General features: G+C 38.4%; 1 protein-coding gene across 2 annotated transcripts in view; it reads left to right on the top strand.

Moving 5' to 3' along the window:
• Positions 1-21,203, top strand: part of ctnna2 (catenin (cadherin-associated protein), alpha 2) — a 307,283-nt gene that overhangs the window by 216,317 nt on the left and 69,763 nt on the right. For both annotated transcript variants that reach the window (XM_051384990.1, XM_051384991.1), the window contains exons 8-9: positions 6,326-6,406; positions 18,375-18,527. In XM_051384990.1, coding sequence (XP_051240950.1) covers positions 6,326-6,406; positions 18,375-18,527 — 234 coding nt within the window. The remainder of the gene's footprint in view (positions 1-6,325; positions 6,407-18,374; positions 18,528-21,203) is intronic.

Consider the following 21,203-nt stretch of genomic DNA (forward strand, 5'->3'; position numbering starts at 1 on the left):
CCATATACCTGATAAACATTTAACTAGCTTACTAACCTGATATGATAACTTTTGCTTATCGATAGCATGATAAAATATACTTTCATAAATAATTCATCAATAACACAAGAACACAAAGCTATGATTTTTGGTAATCACAGTGAAAAATGTGTTGCCTCTTTTGTTGTAATAAAATAGGCTGAACAAGCATTCTGTGGGGCCATCCTCAAAATTGTAACTGATGTGTACAATTTGTGAAACATAAAGGATAACTTATATGTGGTGCACCAATCGATGCTACAAACACATGAAAGATAGAACTGACATTAAATTCCCTTTTCATTTGTTTTATTTTGCTGTAAACAGCGGCATGAAAACTACTTATTTGAGACAGTCACAAGAATAGCCAAAGCATGTTACATATAGAGTCAAGATGTATAGATAATGCATTCTGTTAATGTCATCCAAAATCTTGTGTACAGTGCAATGCTGCTCAGCAATCTGCAGTGCCTTGCTCCATTACAACACAAATCAAGGTCAAGCTGTGTCCGCACCCCTGCTACCTTCTTGTCGGATCAGTTGTGTTGATTGGTGTTGTGGAAGGTGAAGGTGCACAATGGCAGTTTTTAAGTTTTTATCTTCTGTTTTTGTGATAAACTTATTCCCAGCATTGACAATAAATATGTTTTACAAGCCATGAAGCTGGACCTCCATTGTTATGTAATTAGTCCTTTAGTTAGTCTCGATCTTCTCACACACAAAAACACACTGTATTGTAAATGCTATTTCTGTGCTTATTTGCTTCAGCGTTGCATATTGCCTGCACTGTGCATCTATTAGTTTGCCAGGGGTTTATAATGGCTATAATAAGATTATGATATGGCATCTATTTCTGTGCCATGTTGCTCTGTCATCTCATTTAAAAAACGAAGAAGGAAATTCTAATCTGAACCACTCATCTGGAAGTATTTTTTCCAGCCGTGGGCATTGCAGCGTGTTTTCTTTTTCAGTATCCTGTAATCAAACTAGCTGATAGCCACCGCTGCACCTCTTTAAGTTCCACTTAATGAGAACAAGTCAAATTGGGCCATCTATGGCACTACAGCTGAGGGAGCACAACTTATCTTAATGAGGATCTAGCTACCCATTATCTGCTGGTAACCCGACCAACATGTTACCACCATTATCAACCCCCACCCCGGGCTCACACATACACAAACACTTGCTCACCCTCTCGTTATCAGCATGCCTTCCCCTTTAAGCTCGCTGCAGACAGTATAACCACATTGGACAGTAATTGTACCTCTCGCTCCTGCCTAATTGAATTGACAAGGAGCCGGAATTGATGTCATTTAACACATTGATCTTCGGAGACAATGAGACAGAATGCCTCGTGCCTATCCCTTTTCTTCCCCCACCTGTCTTCTATTTTCTTCTCTCTGATTCATCTGCCCATTCCTTTGATTTGCCATGTTATTGCTTATGAATTACCAGATTCATTCCTCACTTCATTCACCATCCCTCGGTTTCAGCGTTGTCTTGCCATTGTCATTTTTTATTGCATTAGTTTCAAAGGAGGAACAGAGACGAGGTGATAAAAAAATGAATTTAGTTCAATTAATGAGTGACTGCTGTCACCTTTTCTTGTTAGTACATCAGAGAAATATTGATCGCCTACATTTTCATTAAGTCTGTTCATTCCTTTCTTTCCAGAAATATAAGCTTTTATTTACTTTAAAAAAAAAAAACAGTCTGGATTAAGAAATCAAAAGAATCATGAGGTAAAATATATTGTTTACCAGGCTTACTAAAAAACACTTGAATATGAATCCATGTAATGCACCTCTTTATTTTTTATCATTTAAATAATACTTGAATTTGAGCCCTAGCTTAAATTATTATTGCAGTTCGAAATAAATGGAAAGCCAACATACCTAAAACTAAGTGCCACATTCTTCCCACATTACTCTACGTCTTATTCCACCATTACAGGGTTTGAGGTCAGAAATGCAGTGAAGCAGTTTGTGCTGCGGCGCACCACTGAATTACACAACTTACTTTAGGAGGGCCTGAGAGAGCGTACACACTCAGGGCCCTCAGCCGTTCCACCAGCATGCACCGTCCACCAGCCGTCTCCTGAGTGGGCAACAACTCCACTGCTACTGCTTCCATTACCCTGCACACTGCGTATTTTCAGGCACCCTCCTCTGTCTTCCTCCCCCCAACTGAGAATGAATGAGTGCACACCGGGGGGTGGAAAATAATGGATGGGGACAGTTGGGAACATTGTCTGCAAAACACCACAGGGACTTGTGTTTACCAGAAAAACCGAACATGCACATTCCATTTTGTGGCAGTCAAAAACTAAGCAATCAATGTTGCTGTATGGGAGACAATTGAATCAACAGCCAACTGTGTTGTCAAGCTTTTAATGTCTGCGAGTTGGAGAGTGCAAATTGCTCACACACACAGGGCACACCTGGATGGGAATGGAGGGAAGTCAAATAGTTTCACAGATAAACACCATAGACGCATAAATACTAGAATGTGACTCCACTCGTCTGCCTCACTATGTTTCTCACGCACCAACACACGCATATGCATATGCATACACACACATATCAAAGTTTTGACTGACTGGGGTAAATATGAGCCTGACGCATTGACTAACCTATGATTCATCATTTTGGACTGCCTTGTATATAAAATTTGTGATGGGGAAATCGTGCATAGTGTTTTTAATTGGAGTTTTATATTTTGCAGGACACTCAGCATGAGCAATACATTGTTATTGCATCTTAACGGAGTTTTTACAGTATAAGGGAAGCATGTTTTAATAATGGTAGCCCTGTAGACTCACTGTAAGTGTCCTCGGAATGCTGCATTGACAGTAAAGATACAAGATGAAACAGAGAGCTGTAGCATTTGTAAGAAAATATTCTCACCAATAAAGCACTGCTTAGTTGTCAATGTGGGCTCAAATAACAGGTGCTGGATTTTGTCCCTTTAGACTGACATCACTGTGCTGTTTTAATCTCCTTAACTCAGATTAAAGAGTCAGAGTTTTGAGAAATATAACAGCTGGGATTTCCGATTCCAGAAAATGAAAAACAAAACAAAACACACACACACACACACACACACACACACATCAATTTTGTTTATTGGTGTGTATATCGGTTATATAAATTATGAGTCAGGAGCCTGAACATTTTTCTCTTTCGTCAGTTCAATTAAGGTTGTTGGTTATACATATACATGTGAAAATGTCTGAAGTGTCCTCAGAAAGGTTCCAGTTAAGCCCCTTTTTATTTTTGGCAGTGAGCATCTTTAATCCTTTGCGTCCCTCTGGTGCCTTAATGACACATTAGGCTCTTTAGGCAGCACAATGACTAATGTTGTCATGTCCTCTGCTTTGGCATAGAAGAGCTTGTCTGTGCATGCACATCAAAGTGTGAGAGCTTGTATAAGTGTGTGGCGCATAATGGAAGGCAACTGAATGCTATCTTCCTTTCACCTCCTCCCCCTATGTCAATCGGAAATTGGCCAAAAGACGTGTTCTTGCAAATATAATAAGACCACCCCCACACGGTACAGTAGAAGTGCTGGGGTCAGGTCAGGTAATCTTTGTTGAATATGGGATCGAATCTCAAACATATTGTTCACATTATGAGTGCCAGTTTTTCTCCTTTCATGTTGGTGCATTGCTCCACAAAAAATGACTGCATTGTGTGATTGCTATTAGAAGAGAGGGTGACTAACTGTAGTATGAGCTAGGAGATAAATGGCTCATTCCTAATGTTTAACATCCATATGAAAGAAAACTCGTGCTATATGAGCCTTGGCCAAGGGCAAGCCAGCAATACATTAGTGAGAAAAGGGAATCATATCTGTTTTTATGGCTACAGGCTCTTTTCATTGAGCAGCACTTTCACATCAGTGACCTTGCACACATGTGAATTCCCCCACAGCACGCACTCACAATACAACACATGTTGAGCTTGGTGTGTGACAAATCCAGATTGAAGAAACTGCAAAAAATATTGTGGTTGTTTATCCCGAAGTTGGCATCTCCTTGAATGTCAAGTCTTTTGTAAGACAGGAGAAGATAAAGTGGGTTCGGACTAGTTGTTTTTCTCACTGATAGTTGCATGGCGCTAAAGTTCTTTGATATAGCTGACATACTTCCTGAGCCAAATGGGACCTCAAAGAAAGAGCTTGTGTAGTCAATGTCACCATGTTGTGGGCCCGAGTTCACAGTAACAGCCGTCCCTCTCCACTGCTTTCCCTTGTGTGATAGGAGGCATATTCAGAACTAATGTGGAAACAGTAATTTTACAACCTGATAGTGACCAAGGCATTGAAAATGACAATCAACGTTAACCTTGGGGTGAGTTTACAATGAGGTGGGTATTTGATGGGGTCTCAATTAGTTCTTTGTGACACATAGATATGAGGTGTTCTGTTCCACTCAATTATCAAAAGGGCAGGACAATAGTGCAGCAACACAGAGATAAGCAACCACATTTTGTGTCTCATTAAACATGATAACGACTAAATAGCCCCTTTACCGTGAAGCCCTGTTGTTCTGGAGCTGTGGTCAGTTTGTCTCAAAGAAATCCTCATATGAAACAGGCATGGATGAATGGCAATTCATGTCACCAGTTATGTGTTTTTTTCTGCAAAAGCTGATGAGCATTGTGGTTGTTCGTCGTCATGCTATGCTGGGCAGGACTTTCAAATGGTTGCCAGGCAACGACACAACTAATTTTGCATGCTGGTATTGCTTTTACAGATCACTGTGTCTTACAAGCTGTTGATCATCCTGCTAACCTTTTTTTTTCTCTTCAAAAATATTTTAATAAAACAAGCCACAACTACCCAGAGGATATGAAATTAGAAGATTTGGTTACTTGTCTTTGTGAACAATCAGCACAGCATTTCCATACATCAATCGCACCATCCAGAAACAACTTCCTCAGTTTAAGTTTTATATTGATGTATAGCACAGGTTTCAAAAGACAGATGAGCTAGACTTTTTTCATTTGTCAGTTTTCAAAATAAAAGGACAGAGTAATTAACATGAATCATTATTTATAAACCTTTATTTTGAAGTGTGGTGGCTTTTGACTTCATGCCGAAGTTAACCGTGCGTACCTCAGCGAGGGTTTGCAGCATAGCAGTAAATGTAGCACATTCTTCACCTCTAAGGAGTGCACTCTGTGTCTTCTAAGGAGTGCTGTGTCCCAATTCCCACACTTATTTACATTTTTTAAAAGCAAAGGGTTTGATCTTAAAACAGTAACATATACTAAACATATTATACTTTTATACTAGAATTGTGATGATACATAGTAATCAATTGTATTGTTCTAGCAGTAACAATTATCTTCATCATGCTGTGGCAACCTGTTAAATGTTATACAAATATCTGTTCAATAAACTAGTGACAATACCTTACATTTATTATAGTTAAAGTCAACCTTCAGTCTTATGTAGTACATTCAGAACAGCACTTTTATGATTTTACCACTTTCCACTGCCTGAGACACACATGTATGCATATATTTCTCTTGAGGGATCAGAGTACAGGATAATTTACGTGTGTCCTGAAGCAGAAATTCACTCCAAGACAATGACAGCATATTTCTAACCTTCAGGCCAAGCTTCCATCCCAAGTTAGATAGTAAAAGTGGAAATCTAATAACTGGAGTAGTATAAATCACCCCACTCTTATCCATGGTCTCTGAGCAAAAACAGTAGAGCTTGTAAGTGGTAAATGGGGAGCCCACGTGGCATAGCAGAAAGTGGAGCCTCTTCCTTGGCCAGGCTTTTCAAAGGCACAGTTGGCAATATTTCTGTATGAAAGACAGCAAGAGGGTGTGTCCTCGTATTTGCCTTAACGACTCCTAGTTGGTCGGGATGCGTGTTAACTGGAGAGTAGGGGAATCTGGAATAGCAAGAAGTTCCGTGCTGTTCTCCCAGTGGAACTCCCCGCTGTCAGGTGAGAAGAAGCAGCTGGTGACTCCGCGTGTATCAGGTGAAGCACATGGAAGTCAACACCCTCCTAAAGCCACCAGTAGGAGTTGGCAGTGACAGGAAGTGCAGCACACGGGAATTGGCGACAAATACATTGATATTTGCCAGACAGGCTAGTTGTTAGATAACATACCAAAACTGGTTGAGTCATGTTTTCACCGACTCTAATCATGGACCACTTGAAAGTCATTTCAAAAATAAATATTATGTGCAATGTTGATGTAAAAACAGACGCAATGTTGGTGAAAGGATTGTAATAGCATGTACTTTAAGTGCATTAACATGGTGTTTTTGTTTCCCTTCACAGACTGGCAGGAAAGAGAAAGGTGACCCATTGAACTCAGCCATTGATAAGATGACCAAAAAGACCAGGGACCTGCGCAGACAGGTGAGTACATCATTCATGCTACATCTCGATCTCTACATCTTGATATCCATTTTAGACCCTATACACTTTTTTTTTTTACATAAACTGCACTATAGCTTAAGGCTAACAATATATTTTCAGTATATACACTATGAAAGAATCTCTCAAAACTTTTCAACTTTTCACTTTCCTACAACTTTTCCATTCCTCTCCACTGAGGACATAAATCTAAAATCTAGATCAGACATATACATATACATTCTTTATTTTTAAGGCTTAATCATTTCCTAACCATTTTTCTAACAGGAGTAGTGTATTTGTTGGGGACTAATTTCAGCAGCAGATTCAATGCTCTGGTCTGTATTTACAGCAGGACAGTGTAGGTGGAATTGATCACATAAAAACTACAGTGCCCATGTTCATCTTAATTAGGGAACATGTCTCACTGATGTGTTATTAATGTTTTTTGTACAACAAAAGAGATCTGTGGCAGAGAGGAATGAGTATATCAGGAAATACTTGTTGGCAGGATCAATTCATTCTTGATTTTGGTTGTTCTGTGACATTTGTTGACAATAACAAAATGTAGCATATCACTAAATGTATTCTTTAATGGCCTCATGGTCAGTTTTTACAGTGCCAGAAGCACTGTACATAGACAGACATCAATATAACATATAACATAATATAATTTATAACATATATAATATATAAGCTTGATATTCCATAATTATTAATGATCACAGGTGGTTTATTGGAGAATATGCTTTGAGCCTGGATCCTGGGTCACTAGTGGTTGGCCAATATGAATTCAATGGCCGATATTTAGAGAGCAGGTCTACCGATATATAATGCTGATATCAAAACAAAGAAAAGTCATGTATAATTCTATTCTATTTTATAGCAAATTCAGCCATATGTTTACAGCAGGATGCATCAGCGTTATAGTACAGCAGCCACACTGACATGCACTACCTGCGGCCGATGCTGATAATCTCAAAATGCTAGATAACTGGCCCTATTAATTGGCTGACCTATTAATCCACTGACCAATTAATTGGTCTATCACTAGTATAAATAGACATACATACACAAACGACCACTGCAAGAAATTTAGTTGAACCACACACAAGAAAGGCATCTGACAGCACTTTATAGACCTACAACTTCTTTGGTTCCCATACGCTCATTTTCTAATTCACTTTGGCATGTGAAACTTCAATAAAACAGCAAACATGGAGACCTAATGCAACATCCACACAGACAGGACCAACATCAAGACTCAAAACCATCTTGCTGTGAGGTACAGGACCTATCAACTAACATACCATGCCACCATTTTGATGCTGTTAGATCACATATTAAGTATCCAGTTTGATCACATATTAGAGCACTCCTTAAATTTCTATGTCAGTATAATTCCTTTTTTATAACATGCCCTCTGAACAGTGTTCCAAGCTTGCATTTTATTTGTATGTATCAAGACATGGTGAACTAAGTACACCATGCCAAACATTTTAATGAACAATCAAATGTATTTCAGGCATTCGGTGAAATGTATCCGTCTTGCTACTTTTGATTCTCATACTCAGAAGAATTGTATCAGGAAGCTGCAGTAAAACCACCTTCCACATTCCAAAAGCGGATGAATAAGTAGATGATTCATGTTGTTATACACAACGTAAAAACTCAAAAGCAATATTGATTTACTTTTTCATTTTCATTGAAGCCAAGATTAATCTGGCTCTCCTCTGTTGGATCTTGTGGAGTACAAAAAAAAATGTTGACACCATACTTGAAAAAAAGAAGATACTTAATGAGCACACATAAGTGTCTGTTGATTTAACTCAATTATTCAAGTATGCTTCTGAGGTACTCTTTCAATTCTAATTAATTAACAGACAAAATCTCATGACTTGTATTGCACATCCTCTAGTAAAGATCGTGAGTACATTTGAGCAGACATCTTGCCCATTCATAAACCAACAGGACATCAGTTGTGGTCACTGAATACAGTTTCACTCCTAAAAAACACTTTCCTGTCATGCAGTGCAAGAAATTTTCTTTTTTGCAGGAGAGGCACTCTGGCAAAATTGACAATAGCTACCTGCACAGAGTAGCTCTGGTTGTGTCCTCTCTGACCTCTTAAGACCAGGGGATCATTCCAGATGGGAGGCTATAACTCTCCCTCCCGTTGGGCATTTGGTGAGGCTGCCTAACAGACTGCCAGGCGGTACTCACTCTGACAGGATGTTCTATTGACTCAGGGGTTGGCTTGACAGAATAGGCGGTCTGTTTGAGCTTTGAGTTTAGATGGGAGGGCAAAATCATAGCACACATGCAGGCATTACATAGAGCTATGATACTGTAATTATGTCAAAACATTTTGAGTTTTGCAAGTCAGTGGCAGCGTGTAGAGACACAAGACCTTCCTGAGGGGAGGAGCACAGTTGCGTCTCAGTCTTCACCATCTCCATTGTGAAAAGGAAGGATCAAATATTAGAGGAGACAAGCACAAATGACAGACAGCGTTTGTGAAATGGGAGCAGGTAAGACTGAACAAGCCTTGTGACAACACTGCCAGAGATATGCGGCATTGTTTTTTCTTTCATGCTGTTGTGTATACATACAAGACAATACTAAGCTGTCTGTTATCCAGGGCAAATTTGGTAGATGGCAAGCATGTCGTTCCCACCCCCTATTTTGTTTTCTCAGTAAATGTAAATTTTCCACAACACTACCCAGTCTGATGGAGCCAATGCAGGGTAGCATAACTACACAGCTCTTTGCATCATACAAATATTAAAAGAATGCTTGATTACCAACATGACATTAAAAGTAGGTCTTCCATCCACACGAGATAACTCAAGGATGTGCAAGCAAATGTTGAACCAGCCTTCATGACTTTTATGATTACTTCATGATTACAGCTTGGCAACTTGTTGTTATCCCTGTCTCCATCCACAATGATTACACAGTTGGTCTTTATTTAAAATATTTATTAACAGTCTAAACCCTAGGCTCTTTGAAGGCTTGACCATGCTGCTCAGTAGGTCAATGCACTGAAATTAACATATTTTCTTGCCAGCCCAAAACAGGATAAACAACTCTGTATGCACTTTTTTTTAATCACCTGACAACATTACACCGAGACAACAAGCTACAGTTTAGCCAGACCTTGTCTTTGTCTAAAACTTAATCTTCATAAGTCAGTGCCCCTTATGCCTTACCAGCTTTTTAGCAGCAGGTGACTCTCTGCTTTCCCGCTGTACATCTGGTACTGACAGCAGTGGGGCTACTTTCAGTGATAATTTGCTATACATTGTTATTCTGATAACGATAAAACACTAATACTGTATTTTATATTGTGCCTGTGCAAAAAAGAACAAAACATAAACATAAGATAACACATAAACATAAGACCTTCATAGTCTTATCTTCATATGTGATGAGATGGTGGTTGAGCCCATATAGCCGTAAGACCATGCTCAGAAACACAGTAGCTTTACACTGCTTAAGAATTGTTTCACTTCACTAAATCCACTTGAAATGGCAATCGCATCAGCAAATACAGATTGAATTCAAATTTAACATGAAATCAACTGAGCTTTGACCTTATTTTCTGGTAGGGAACTTGATGCCAAATGAGGTGTCTTAACAGATCACAAGAATAAAATGTCAAGGCAAGCTAATGAGTGATCCTAGCATTCTGTAGCTCAGTAATTAGCCCACCAACTCAAGCTTGAAAAGCAATCCAAACTGGAAGTTGAAAGTGGCCATTTTTTAAAGTTCAACTTATTTATAGACATAACAAATCAGATGTGTTTTCTGAAATTCTTTACATTAATAAATTTGCATGTAAATGCATTTACTTGAGCCTGATATAATAACTGCATAACAGCATGTTTTAAAAATTAGGTATCAGTCTTTTTTTTTTAGGTATCAGTCTTATTTAGAAATTCTGCCTTTCTTGGAATCAGACCAGATTGTACTTTTCTCCCATGACTTGGTCTGTTTTCATCCACTCTTCAAGTTTATCACTGCCCTAGACTTAGCTTTAGCAAGTCAGGCTGGTCATCAAGCCTACATTAATGTTAATGAATACATGCATAAATAGGTAGGTTAATGCATTAGAGTTAAGGCCCGTGCTTAGGTCCTGTTTTACTTGCTATAGGCTGCCTGTTTAGCATGTGCCCCTCATGTGACTACATTGAAAGTCTGAGACTGGTATAATGGCATAGGCCGTCACTCACTTGTCGTTTTACATGAATGTAAGTCAATTTAGGAGTCTCTGAAACATGGAAAGCAGTGGTTATTTAGGTGAGGACCCTTGGAAAAGAGGTGCAGTTTGTCTCTCTAACAGACAAGAACATGAAGTAGTTTGTTCAGTTTCATAATAACAGAGAATATGTGCAAAATGTGTTACTCAACAGATATAATCCTTATATTCCCAAAAAAGGCAGCACATTTAGAAATTCTGTTTGCTGTCAAAACCATGACTGTAATTATCAGTGGAAATGCAACAAATAATAATTTTTACTAGGAATAAAAGAGAATTAAATGTGCACTTGGCAGCAGGACAGGTGGAAATTGAGCAGGCAGGAATGTGAAATAAATAAAATAAAAATAAGAAGTTCAAACCTTTAATGTGACATGTGAGGATTTCAATGTATTTCCTCCGTTAATTAGTATTCACTAGGTAACCAACCCGACAAAGTTGTTGGAAATGAGCCATGTGTTCTACCCCCTGTCATCCTGCCTGTAATGGATGCATCTGTCAAGTCATCTCTCTGGGCCGTATTTTGACTGATGGCTGATTCCAGGATTCCCTGTAGCACAACTGCTTCACATATTTTATCTCTCTCTTTTTCTCCCTCTCTTTCTGCTTTGGGATGTTGAAATCATTTCCATTCCTGCCATTGGTTTGTTGATTAGTACAGCTGTTTTTAATTGTTGAAGGTTATCATGTTAAGGAGAAACAGCTGCCACGAATCTTGTCAGATGCAATTCTTTGTTTAGACTAACAATTCCAGATTATCTGTGAATCCTTTTGCTCTTTTCCTGCAAAATGTTTTGAGGCTACGCATTAAAGTTTCATTAACTATAATATTGAAAATTCCCTGTTATCTCAGGCACTGGAAAATACACAGCCACATTTGGAGGCATCACATGTTTATAGCTTGACTTATAAACATGGATATATATAAATTAAAGTTATATTTTTAGATAATAAGCGGTTAACAATAAAGACAAAAAAAATTAATTTGACTTAAAGCGGCTTTCATCCAAATGTTTATATTAACAATGGTCACACGGCTACTTCTGCATGAAAGGCGTCACTCAATAAAACAAACCCACACAAAATGATTACCCAACTTTGCAGTTTCCTTCAGCTCTGTGGAGTGTTTCAACTCATTGTATAATTACCACTGGGCTCATTCGTCATGCGCGATGCACTCCCGTTACAGCACTCCCGTTACAGCACTCCCCCAGCTTTTGTGTGTATCATTGGTATTTATATGGCACCTTGGACCACCGTTTCCTTCCTGTGTACTCTGGATGTGGAAATGACTATAGACAACCTTGAACCTTGAACTTTTCTGTTATGGTTCACTCTCATCCGCATCAGTTCTAAATGCAGCAGGCAGCGGTTTAGGTGCATACAATGAGTATGCTACCAGCCAGTACCAGAAAGATGAAGTTAGTTCTTAGCTGGTGAACATAGTGGAGCATTTACCAGCTAAGAAGCCAGATACTTCCCTCAGTAGTTGTTAGAGACAAAAAATAAATAAATAAAGCTAAAAGAAGAGTGAATATTGGATTTACATTTGCCAGGTAGCCAGAGATGTGACTTCAAGTGAATGATAATATTGCTCTGTATCTCCTAGTTATGTAAGTGGCAGCTGTTTTCTAACAAGTTTGCCATATCAACTTTATAAGATGATAATATGTCACTGTTGTTTTTACAGCTGGCAAAGTGGCCAATAAATAACGCATGTTCAAATATAACTAAATCACAATTACAAACAGCCATGCACACAAACATTATACTACAATATGATTTAGTTCAATATGAGGCCCAGCTTGCTGAATCCAGACTTTATCACCACAGACAAAGCTTGCTCACACCTCACCTTATTGCCAGACAGAATGTTGATATAAGAAGATTCTGCAAAACCCATGATTGCATTCAATGACAATGGATGTTTTTACCATTAATTCAATTTCAAGTTTATTGAGACCAGCTTAAGTTTCACAATTCCAGTAAATTATACACACATTAATTTCCAAATGTATGCAGTATTTTAGAACGATTTAGTGAGTAATGGTTAGTGGGGCACCCTGGAATTTATTTTTAACTCAGATGTATGCCATGGCAGAAGAAATGTTGGGAAACACTTTCCTTAAGGCTTAGTGTCATTCCCGTTGAAAAGTCTGATGATTCTTGACTTTTTCCTGAAGTGAGTCTGCCAGGGTTCTGCCTGTCACCAGAAACACTGATTTGATTTTTTAATTTTCTTATGTGTCACCACACGCAACTTTTAATTGTATGGGGCATCGTATATCTTTATATAATGACAGGTACATGTCATACTGGAAGAGATTCAGTGGAACTGGTTGACAAGTTTGGTTACAATTCAGTGCTACTTGAAAGGATACATTCAGTTACATATTTTAATCAGATTACCCATCATTAATTTTAAAAAACTGCATTAGATGCAGGTAATCAACAGTGTGTCATGAATAACATCTGCCATTGCCAGTTCTCCTTTGGGGACATTTCAATGTAAAAGCAGCATTTATGCACCTTCTCTATTTTTAAAACTAGATTCCCCTGGCTAGTGTTTTATTTTGCAGGACACATTAAATGAAGGCTCTGAGATGAGGTGTCTAATGTGTTTGTCCTTAGATTGTTGATGATCAGTCAGTCCCTCTTTCCCCCTTTCAATTCCCTCCTCTCCTCTCACTAATCATCTTCCCATGCTCCCTGATAGATATCATATATGAGAGCTATTACTTAATTTTTGATTTGCTCAGGCTGTTTCCCCTCAGCCGTGACTCCAGGCATTTATGGTGTGATTGCTCTTGACATTTTAATAAGAAACTTTCCTGTGCTGACCCTAAGGTACCCACCACTATGTGTTCTGAATCACAAGTGAAACATAACAGAAACTGAAATGCAACTGTAAACATTCAGAAATGCAGCACGTTCTTCCCTTTCAAATTCAGATTCAAGCTTCCCACTGTTTGCATGTGTTAAGACTCTATTGAATCGTAAACAAGTCAAGTTGGCAGAGTCTGCCTCTGAATGCATGTGTGTACATGTGATAATTCTGTCTATATTTTTGCAACCCTTTGAACATGAATTCATTTCTGTGTTTGTGAGTCATACACTGTAGCAACAGTTTCCCTCATGCATCTGTTTTTGTGAGAGAGCAGGTGTCTAATCCCACAAAATGCAAACATTTTCCCCATTAAAAAGCAAATGTCCCAAATGAATGCTAATCTCATCTTTGAAGATCACACAGCCCTCCCACTTATCAGTAAGCAACACATATATTCATCTGTCAAGTTTTGTTAAGCATATGCATCATCTTAATTATGTCACAGAGCTTCTTGTTTGCCACTTCAGTATCAGGTGGGATTCACTGCTGTTAATTTTAGCTACCTCTCCTCTTTGAATGGCAAGAGTAAAGTGATGTAGTTTATAGTATTAAGAGGTATGATGAAGAGATAAAACAAGAAGGTCCCAAATTCTGAAATAGCAAAGCCATTAACATGAACCATTTTGCAAAAATCATTTAGAAATGTACATGTTTTTTCTTCCATAAAAAGCACATTGATCCATTAAGGAACTCCACATATTTATTTATTCAAATGCATAATTAATTAACTCACTCACAGGTAGCCGACTCCTAATTGTCTAACTGAACCAGAATCATTTAAATGTTGTGTACACATCCATATATAATTCAAGCCTCGTTGTATATTGTTTACATTTTGGAAAATGAAGTTTGCTGAATTATTGACAGTTTATTTCTTGAGTACCATTGGATATACTGACAACTATCGATTAATTACTCATATTTGTAACCTGACCCCATTCTGCCAATATAGCATGAGGTCAAGCACAGATGTTGGGCGATAAGGACTGGCTCCCCGTTGACCTTCCAATTCATCCTAGGGGTTGGATGGTGTTGAGGTCAGGGCTACAGCCAGGCCAGAGTCAAATGCCAAACTCAGAAAATCAATTCTTTATGGACCTTGTACATGAAAATTAAATTTTGACCTTGGAAAAAGTTGCTTTCAACAGCATGTCATGTATCTCGCTTTGTGCATGTTGTGCAACGGTTCTCCCCAAATTGTTAGAAGCGTACTATTGTCTTGAATATCACTGTATCATGTAGCATTCAAATATAGAATACATATAGTGTCCTCTTAGCCATAAAGTATACCTTCATCTTTCTACCTGTTTGTCTGTGTATCTATCATGACAGCAGTCTTGGCTGACTGCTATGTTCCATTTGTAACATCTCCTCAGCCAGCATGCTGATAGCATTCTGGAAAAATAAAATCTATGTGTGTACAATGTATATCACAAATGAAACTCAATACAGACACCCATAATATCAAGTGTTTTAGAATATGAATATGTAAAACAAAAACCTGCTCTATTCAGAGCTCAAACTATTCTTGCATTGCATGACAAATAGCTGCCCCACTAACTTATAATGAGCAGAGCCTTTGCTATCTATTGGAATTCCAGGTCTATTTCCTTTAAGTGTTAGTGAAATACAGAGGGAGTGTTAGAGGAGAGACGGTGGGGGTGGAGCATGGAGGGAGGTGAGATCTGAAAGATTGAAGATGGATTTATTTCTGTGGGAGTGGTGTGTGGGCATTAGAATGCTGATGGTGCAGGAGAGTCTGCGACTTGGGAAATCACTCGTCTGTATCATTTCTCCACTCAAAACCACCGTCAGAATCAGTTTCGCTGTTGGGCATTCATGAGTATCCTGAGGCCTAGCACTCTCTTACACGTATCCTATGCATATGCGCCTATATATGCCATCAACTAGTGATTGCTTCGCAGTAACAACAATAACAACTTGTAACTTAAAGGAATGTTTCTTCCCAGTAGATATCTAAAAAATATTTCCATGAGTTCCTTCATTGCATGATTTTATCTTTTAAACTTTACACCCAGACCAAAAAAGGTCTGATTACTAGGCTTTTAATTATTTAATTCAAGCCAATCCATCCAAGAGACAGGTCAAATGCAAGATGCCTTAAGGAAATTATGTATGCAAATGTATGTCCTGAAACAGAGATCAGGATACATTGAACAAAGACAGGATTATTGACTGATTATGAACTAAAAATGGTGACATGCATACATATGTCAATTATTGCATCTTGATCCTAATAATGTTTAATGTAGTATCAATATGACTATCTGTGAGCTATGCTATCCTAGTCCTATCCTTGTTTTAATGTATGTAGCCTGATAAGATAAGCCTTCCAAAAAGCTCTATACTATACATATGTGTTGTATGTGTGTTTAAAAAAACAGTACTAATGCACTGTACAATTTTTGTATAATACAAGATGTGACAGACATCAGTAGCACTGCAATCCTGATTCAAGATACAACCTTTCATATACACTTCTTACTGCTGTGATAATTTCGTACAGCTCTTCCATTTTGTTGTTGCACTTTAGTATGCATATTTACATGTTTAAGTATACTTTGTCACTTTCCTAGGGTGGATATACTACTGTCAAAACCTGGTTGGAATTAGTATTAGGTATTAATTTATGACACTCTGTGAGGTTGTGGGAAAGGCAATTAATTTTCAAAATGCTGCTTACCACCATCCCCCATTCCACTCCATTACTTTATTTACTGCATTAAAAACATTGGTGAGGTAGTCACAGCCAAGGCCTGCAAACAACTCAGATTTTTTTTTTTTCCCTTTGCCAGACTGACATAATAACAAGGTTACACAATTGTACTGATCAAGTATGTTCTCTGCTCAGTGAAAAAGATGTGATATTTACAATTCAAAAATGCCTGTTTATTAGCCTTTCAGAATTATTATTTATTTATTTATTTTTTTTGCATTGCATCTCACTACACATCAAATCAGTGATCCAGGATTATAGAGTTCTGGATAAAGGAGTGCTTAGAGAGAGTGTGGGCTCCAGGTTGTTTACAACATTTGCAGACCTGTCATGTCCACTAGACTGGCCAAATCTAGTCTCTTTCCAGAGGCAATAGTGATGGATTATGTGTCCTTAGGAAGGCATAATTCACCATTGTTCTCCTCTGCTCTGTGGACTGTCAATTACATTTGTAATTGGTGCAGGTTATTTAAGTGCAACTGACAGACTTACATATGATTTTTGTTGGTTAAATGAATTTTCCCTTGTCAGTCACAGCTATTAGTCTGCTCTACCTTCTCTCGTGCTGCTTAAACAATTCAGAAATATTCACACGTTTGCTTTGCATCTTATTTCAGAAGATAGCTTGAAAAAGTATCTGTCGTCTATGTTGGTAGTTAAATGTTTTTCATTTAATTTCATTATTTGTATGTGTGGGAGACGTAATAACTGAACTGGTGAAATTTTTTTCTGTGTTACCATACAGTACACATGGGTGGTATGCATGCAATTAATGCTATTTTAGTTTAGACTTCATAATTGTTTGTTACTGAATTTTTATTACTTGTGATGTTGATGTTTAAAAAAAATAATAAAGTGGCATTAAGTGGCACTGCCGCAACTGAGCTCTCCACCACACATACTGCACTATGCCACCCAAATTAGCTATATAATTATGCAGGGTCCACTTTCTTTCATTCTTTGTTACAGTCTGGATATGGTGTTCAATATCTGCATCTACAACAATGATAGTTGGTGTAATTAACAACCTGAATTAATACATTCATCCACATTGTGTTTTTCTTAAGACATTCCCGGGATTTACATTCCTGTACTGCACTGGTTTTCTTGCTGCTTTGCACACCTGAACTTTAGAACTATTTACTACTGCCAGACACTGTTTGTTACTTTATTGCTACTTTACTGCTACTTTATTGTTATTTTATCTGACTTATTGTGTTATCTTTAGCTTATTTATTGTTTTGTTTTATAGCATCGATTAAGGATGCTGCAATCTTAATCTCATACTTGTGCAATGACAATAAAGATATTCTGTTCTAATAAAGTACTTTCACAGGTACCACTGCTGTAATTATTATTTCTTCACTCTGCAGTCATTTTTATGTCGCTGTTACAATTACAGTATAGCACAACATAACAATAGCTATAATGTATTAAAACAGCGAATCAAACTTGAATTAATTGTGTATTAATTACGTTTATGGTACATTTGTGAAATTTTACACTAACACTTATACCTCTGCAGTCTGTAGTGCAGAAAATTAGAACAAATGTATTAATGATAGGGCCTTTGAGACTAAAACAAATGGTGAAAACTGTGATGCTACATGACATATTCTTGTCTTCCTTTGATCTCATGTGACATACTCCCTCTTTGTGTAAGATAAAGGACTTGTCTGTTGTGGTTTCTATATGGTTTCCTCTGGCATCTCATCAGATATCCCAGCGAGTAGCATCGGGGTCCATTTACTGTCTTATAAAACAACCAGTCCCCTGCCAGTTTGGTACAAAATGATTCCATAAACAAAGATATAAGTCGCAAAGGCTGCCCAAGTAAAAGGCCTTATGGGAAAAATGACACCTTATAAGCAATTTGCAGTCTTGCCTATTGAGAATTCTCCTCCTCTTTTTCATTCTCCCTCTTGCTTTGACTCACTCTCCGTCCTTCCACCCCATTATGTTACTACATCATATTCATTACAATGCTAAGTGATATGTAATCATTGCCAAATGTTATACAGTGAAGTCATCTGCAATGTTATTAATGATATGACCTCTTCCCCCTCTTTCTCCCTCTGTATTCTAGTTGAGAAAGGCGGTGATGGACCACATCTCAGACTCTTTCCTGGAGACCAACGTCCCTCTGTTGGTGCTCATTGAAGCGGCTAAGAGTGGAAACGAGAAAGAGGTCAAGGAGTACGCCCAGGTGTTCCGTGAACATGCTAACAAGCTGGTGGAGGTCAGTCATGAATTATACATGGGGGCACACACATATACCCACATATTCACCAGTTTAGAAATTAAAGAATTGCGTGGATGTTATGTGCAAATATATCAGCAATGCAGGTCAGGGCACCATAATGGTGCCTAGAATTAAGTCTTCAACCAAAGCATTACTCTTACGATACAATTCTTCCTCATTAAATAGGAAGAGTCTGTACTGCAAGTCAAAATTTCTAATTTGACACACACTTCCTCGACAATCCTACACTGACCTTGTATGCACCTTCTTGCTTCCACTGGTCATACAAATATAGCTTTCCCTGGGACAGTGAGGAAATGTTATTACATTTATTGAATTAAATTATTGGCATAAGTGGCAAATTTGCTGAATCGGGGTACATTCTAAACATGCTCTTTTTCTGAGCTGTTTGTGCAGAAATTTGTGTCTGAAATCACAATGCAGACCACAACTTCAAGATTCAGCCATTATTGACTTTTATTTTAATTTAAGAAATGTGTGCTTGGCATGCAGCTTGGTGTGCAAAGCCTTGAATAAAGTTACTGCTTGCAGCGGCAAAACAGAGCAGTGACCCTTTCTTTGTGATGATAAAAATAGCCAGTCACATCCCAACCTTACAAAAATGCTGTATTATTTCATGAAGTCTAATTTAGACAGTCCAGGATAACAGGACATACATTTCTGACTAAACTGTGCATGCACATTGTGTGACAGTGACTTTTTCTTTGCTATAAATAATTTAAATGAATATTTCTGTGCCTCTAGAATTTTCTACACACTCAATGCTATCAAAAGCAAAAATGTACGCCAATGTGGCTCTGCCTACCACTGTCCTGCCTTTCTGAAATGTTAACAAATGATCAGCACAGCAACTGTAAATAAAGCTTTCAGGTAGTTTTCTTTCATACTGTATGTACTTATATAGTTTGGAAGGCAGTTATTGTTTACCTGTGTGAGGCCTCAGGCACTGAGGGTCTGTTTACACACAGATTGTGTCTTTTGGCTTGGTTTGCAGCAAGTAGTCATACATTTATGTTATGAAGCAGTCTGACACCCATTTTATTTGCACTTACTCATATGGATTTAAAATGTAATCTGACAAAAACACAGTCCCTCGCTTAAAACTGAGATTGAACCTTGCAGCAAAAGTAAGATACAGTTCATGTTACTGCCACATGCTGTCCTCTGTATGCCAATTGGACAGGTAAATAACACAAAATGTTTGCACTGGCAGATCCAAACCTGACTAGTGCTTTTATTTGACATCTGTGATTATTGTACCTAATCATTTACTCCATCCTGACAGAGGATGGGGACATGCAATCTAAGGGGGCCATTGCAGTGATGACTGCTCAGAGTTGTGGTCAGAGGATTATTGGTGCCTGTCATGGTGACAACCCATGAAAAACATGATGTAACTGTGGTTACAGATGCAAAATTTAGTTAGCACCTCAGGGAGACCGCTGTTAAAGACTTTCAGTCGGGCTCAAACCATTTATGACTCAGAAAGGGAGTCAGGGCCTTGCCCAGGCTGTTCTCAGCATGGTAGGATAATTGATGATCTCAAATGGAGATGCTTCCAGGCAGAAACCCTTTGATAAACTCTTTACTCACATGCCCTCCCATTTTGTTTGGGGGGTGTACTTTAATTATTGGTGTATCATACTTCTCAGCTTACTGATACTCAAGCTTAAGCCAGTTTTTAAGACTCAGTCAAATTGTGGAAGAGCAAGGAAGTCAGGTTGTGCAACAGTGGACTAGTACTTTATTCTTCCAAGGATACTGAAGGATCCATGCAAGTTTGCCCATTCGGTCTGCATATGTTTTGTGGACATGGAGAACCCTTAAGACTTACTATGGAATATGGGGTGCTATTATCCATCATGTTTGGCAGCTGTGAGAGATGGACATCTGTAATTCCAAATGGTGGGCAGGCTATCCGTGGTTTCTAGGCACAGTCAAACTTTACAAACTGTACAGAGGTGATATGGAGGAAGAGCTGTTGTGTTGATCAGGTCAGCTTTGTGCTCTTTTAAGCTTATACTCAAAAGGAGTTCATCACATTCTGTTAAGGTTTTCAGTTTTTTTATTTGGTCATCCCGTCCTTTTGTCGGGTAGTTATTAATTCTACTGCCTTTCAGTGGGCGTTGCCCTAGAAGCCTTTATGTGGGCCTCTCTTAACATACTGTCACTTAAAACAGCACTGCTGCTTCCTCTGACATCAGCTGAGAGAGTGAGTGATTTGTGTGCCCTTTTGGTCTGCCCCAGCTGTTTGCTGATGAGGGAGGATCTGACTGATGCTACACTCAAAACCTGTCCTTTGCATCCAACGATGTTACACCCTTGTTTAGCCCAAGGACATTTAAGAAAGATGCTTTATATTATTTTCATGAATGAAAAAGGGGCAGATGTTGCATTGCTTTGGCCCTGTGCATTTTTGTTCGATTTGTTATGTAAAGCATATGGCAACAGTGAGGTACAAAGCAGTTGCTTATATGCCAAAGAGACGGAGCATAAGCCCCTGTCCAAGCAGAGACTAGCTTATTGGCTTATAGCAATTGCAGCGGCCCAGGGTTCGAGTCCGACCTGTGGCCCTTTGCTGCGCATCATCCTCTCTCTCTCTCCCTCCTTTTCTGTCACTCTTCAGCTGTAACTATCAATACAAGGCAATAA

The sequence above is a fragment of the Dicentrarchus labrax genome, unplaced genomic scaffold (assembly GCF_905237075.1).
Source record: "Dicentrarchus labrax unplaced genomic scaffold, dlabrax2021, whole genome shotgun sequence".
NCBI lineage: Eukaryota > Metazoa > Chordata > Actinopteri > Moronidae > Dicentrarchus > Dicentrarchus labrax.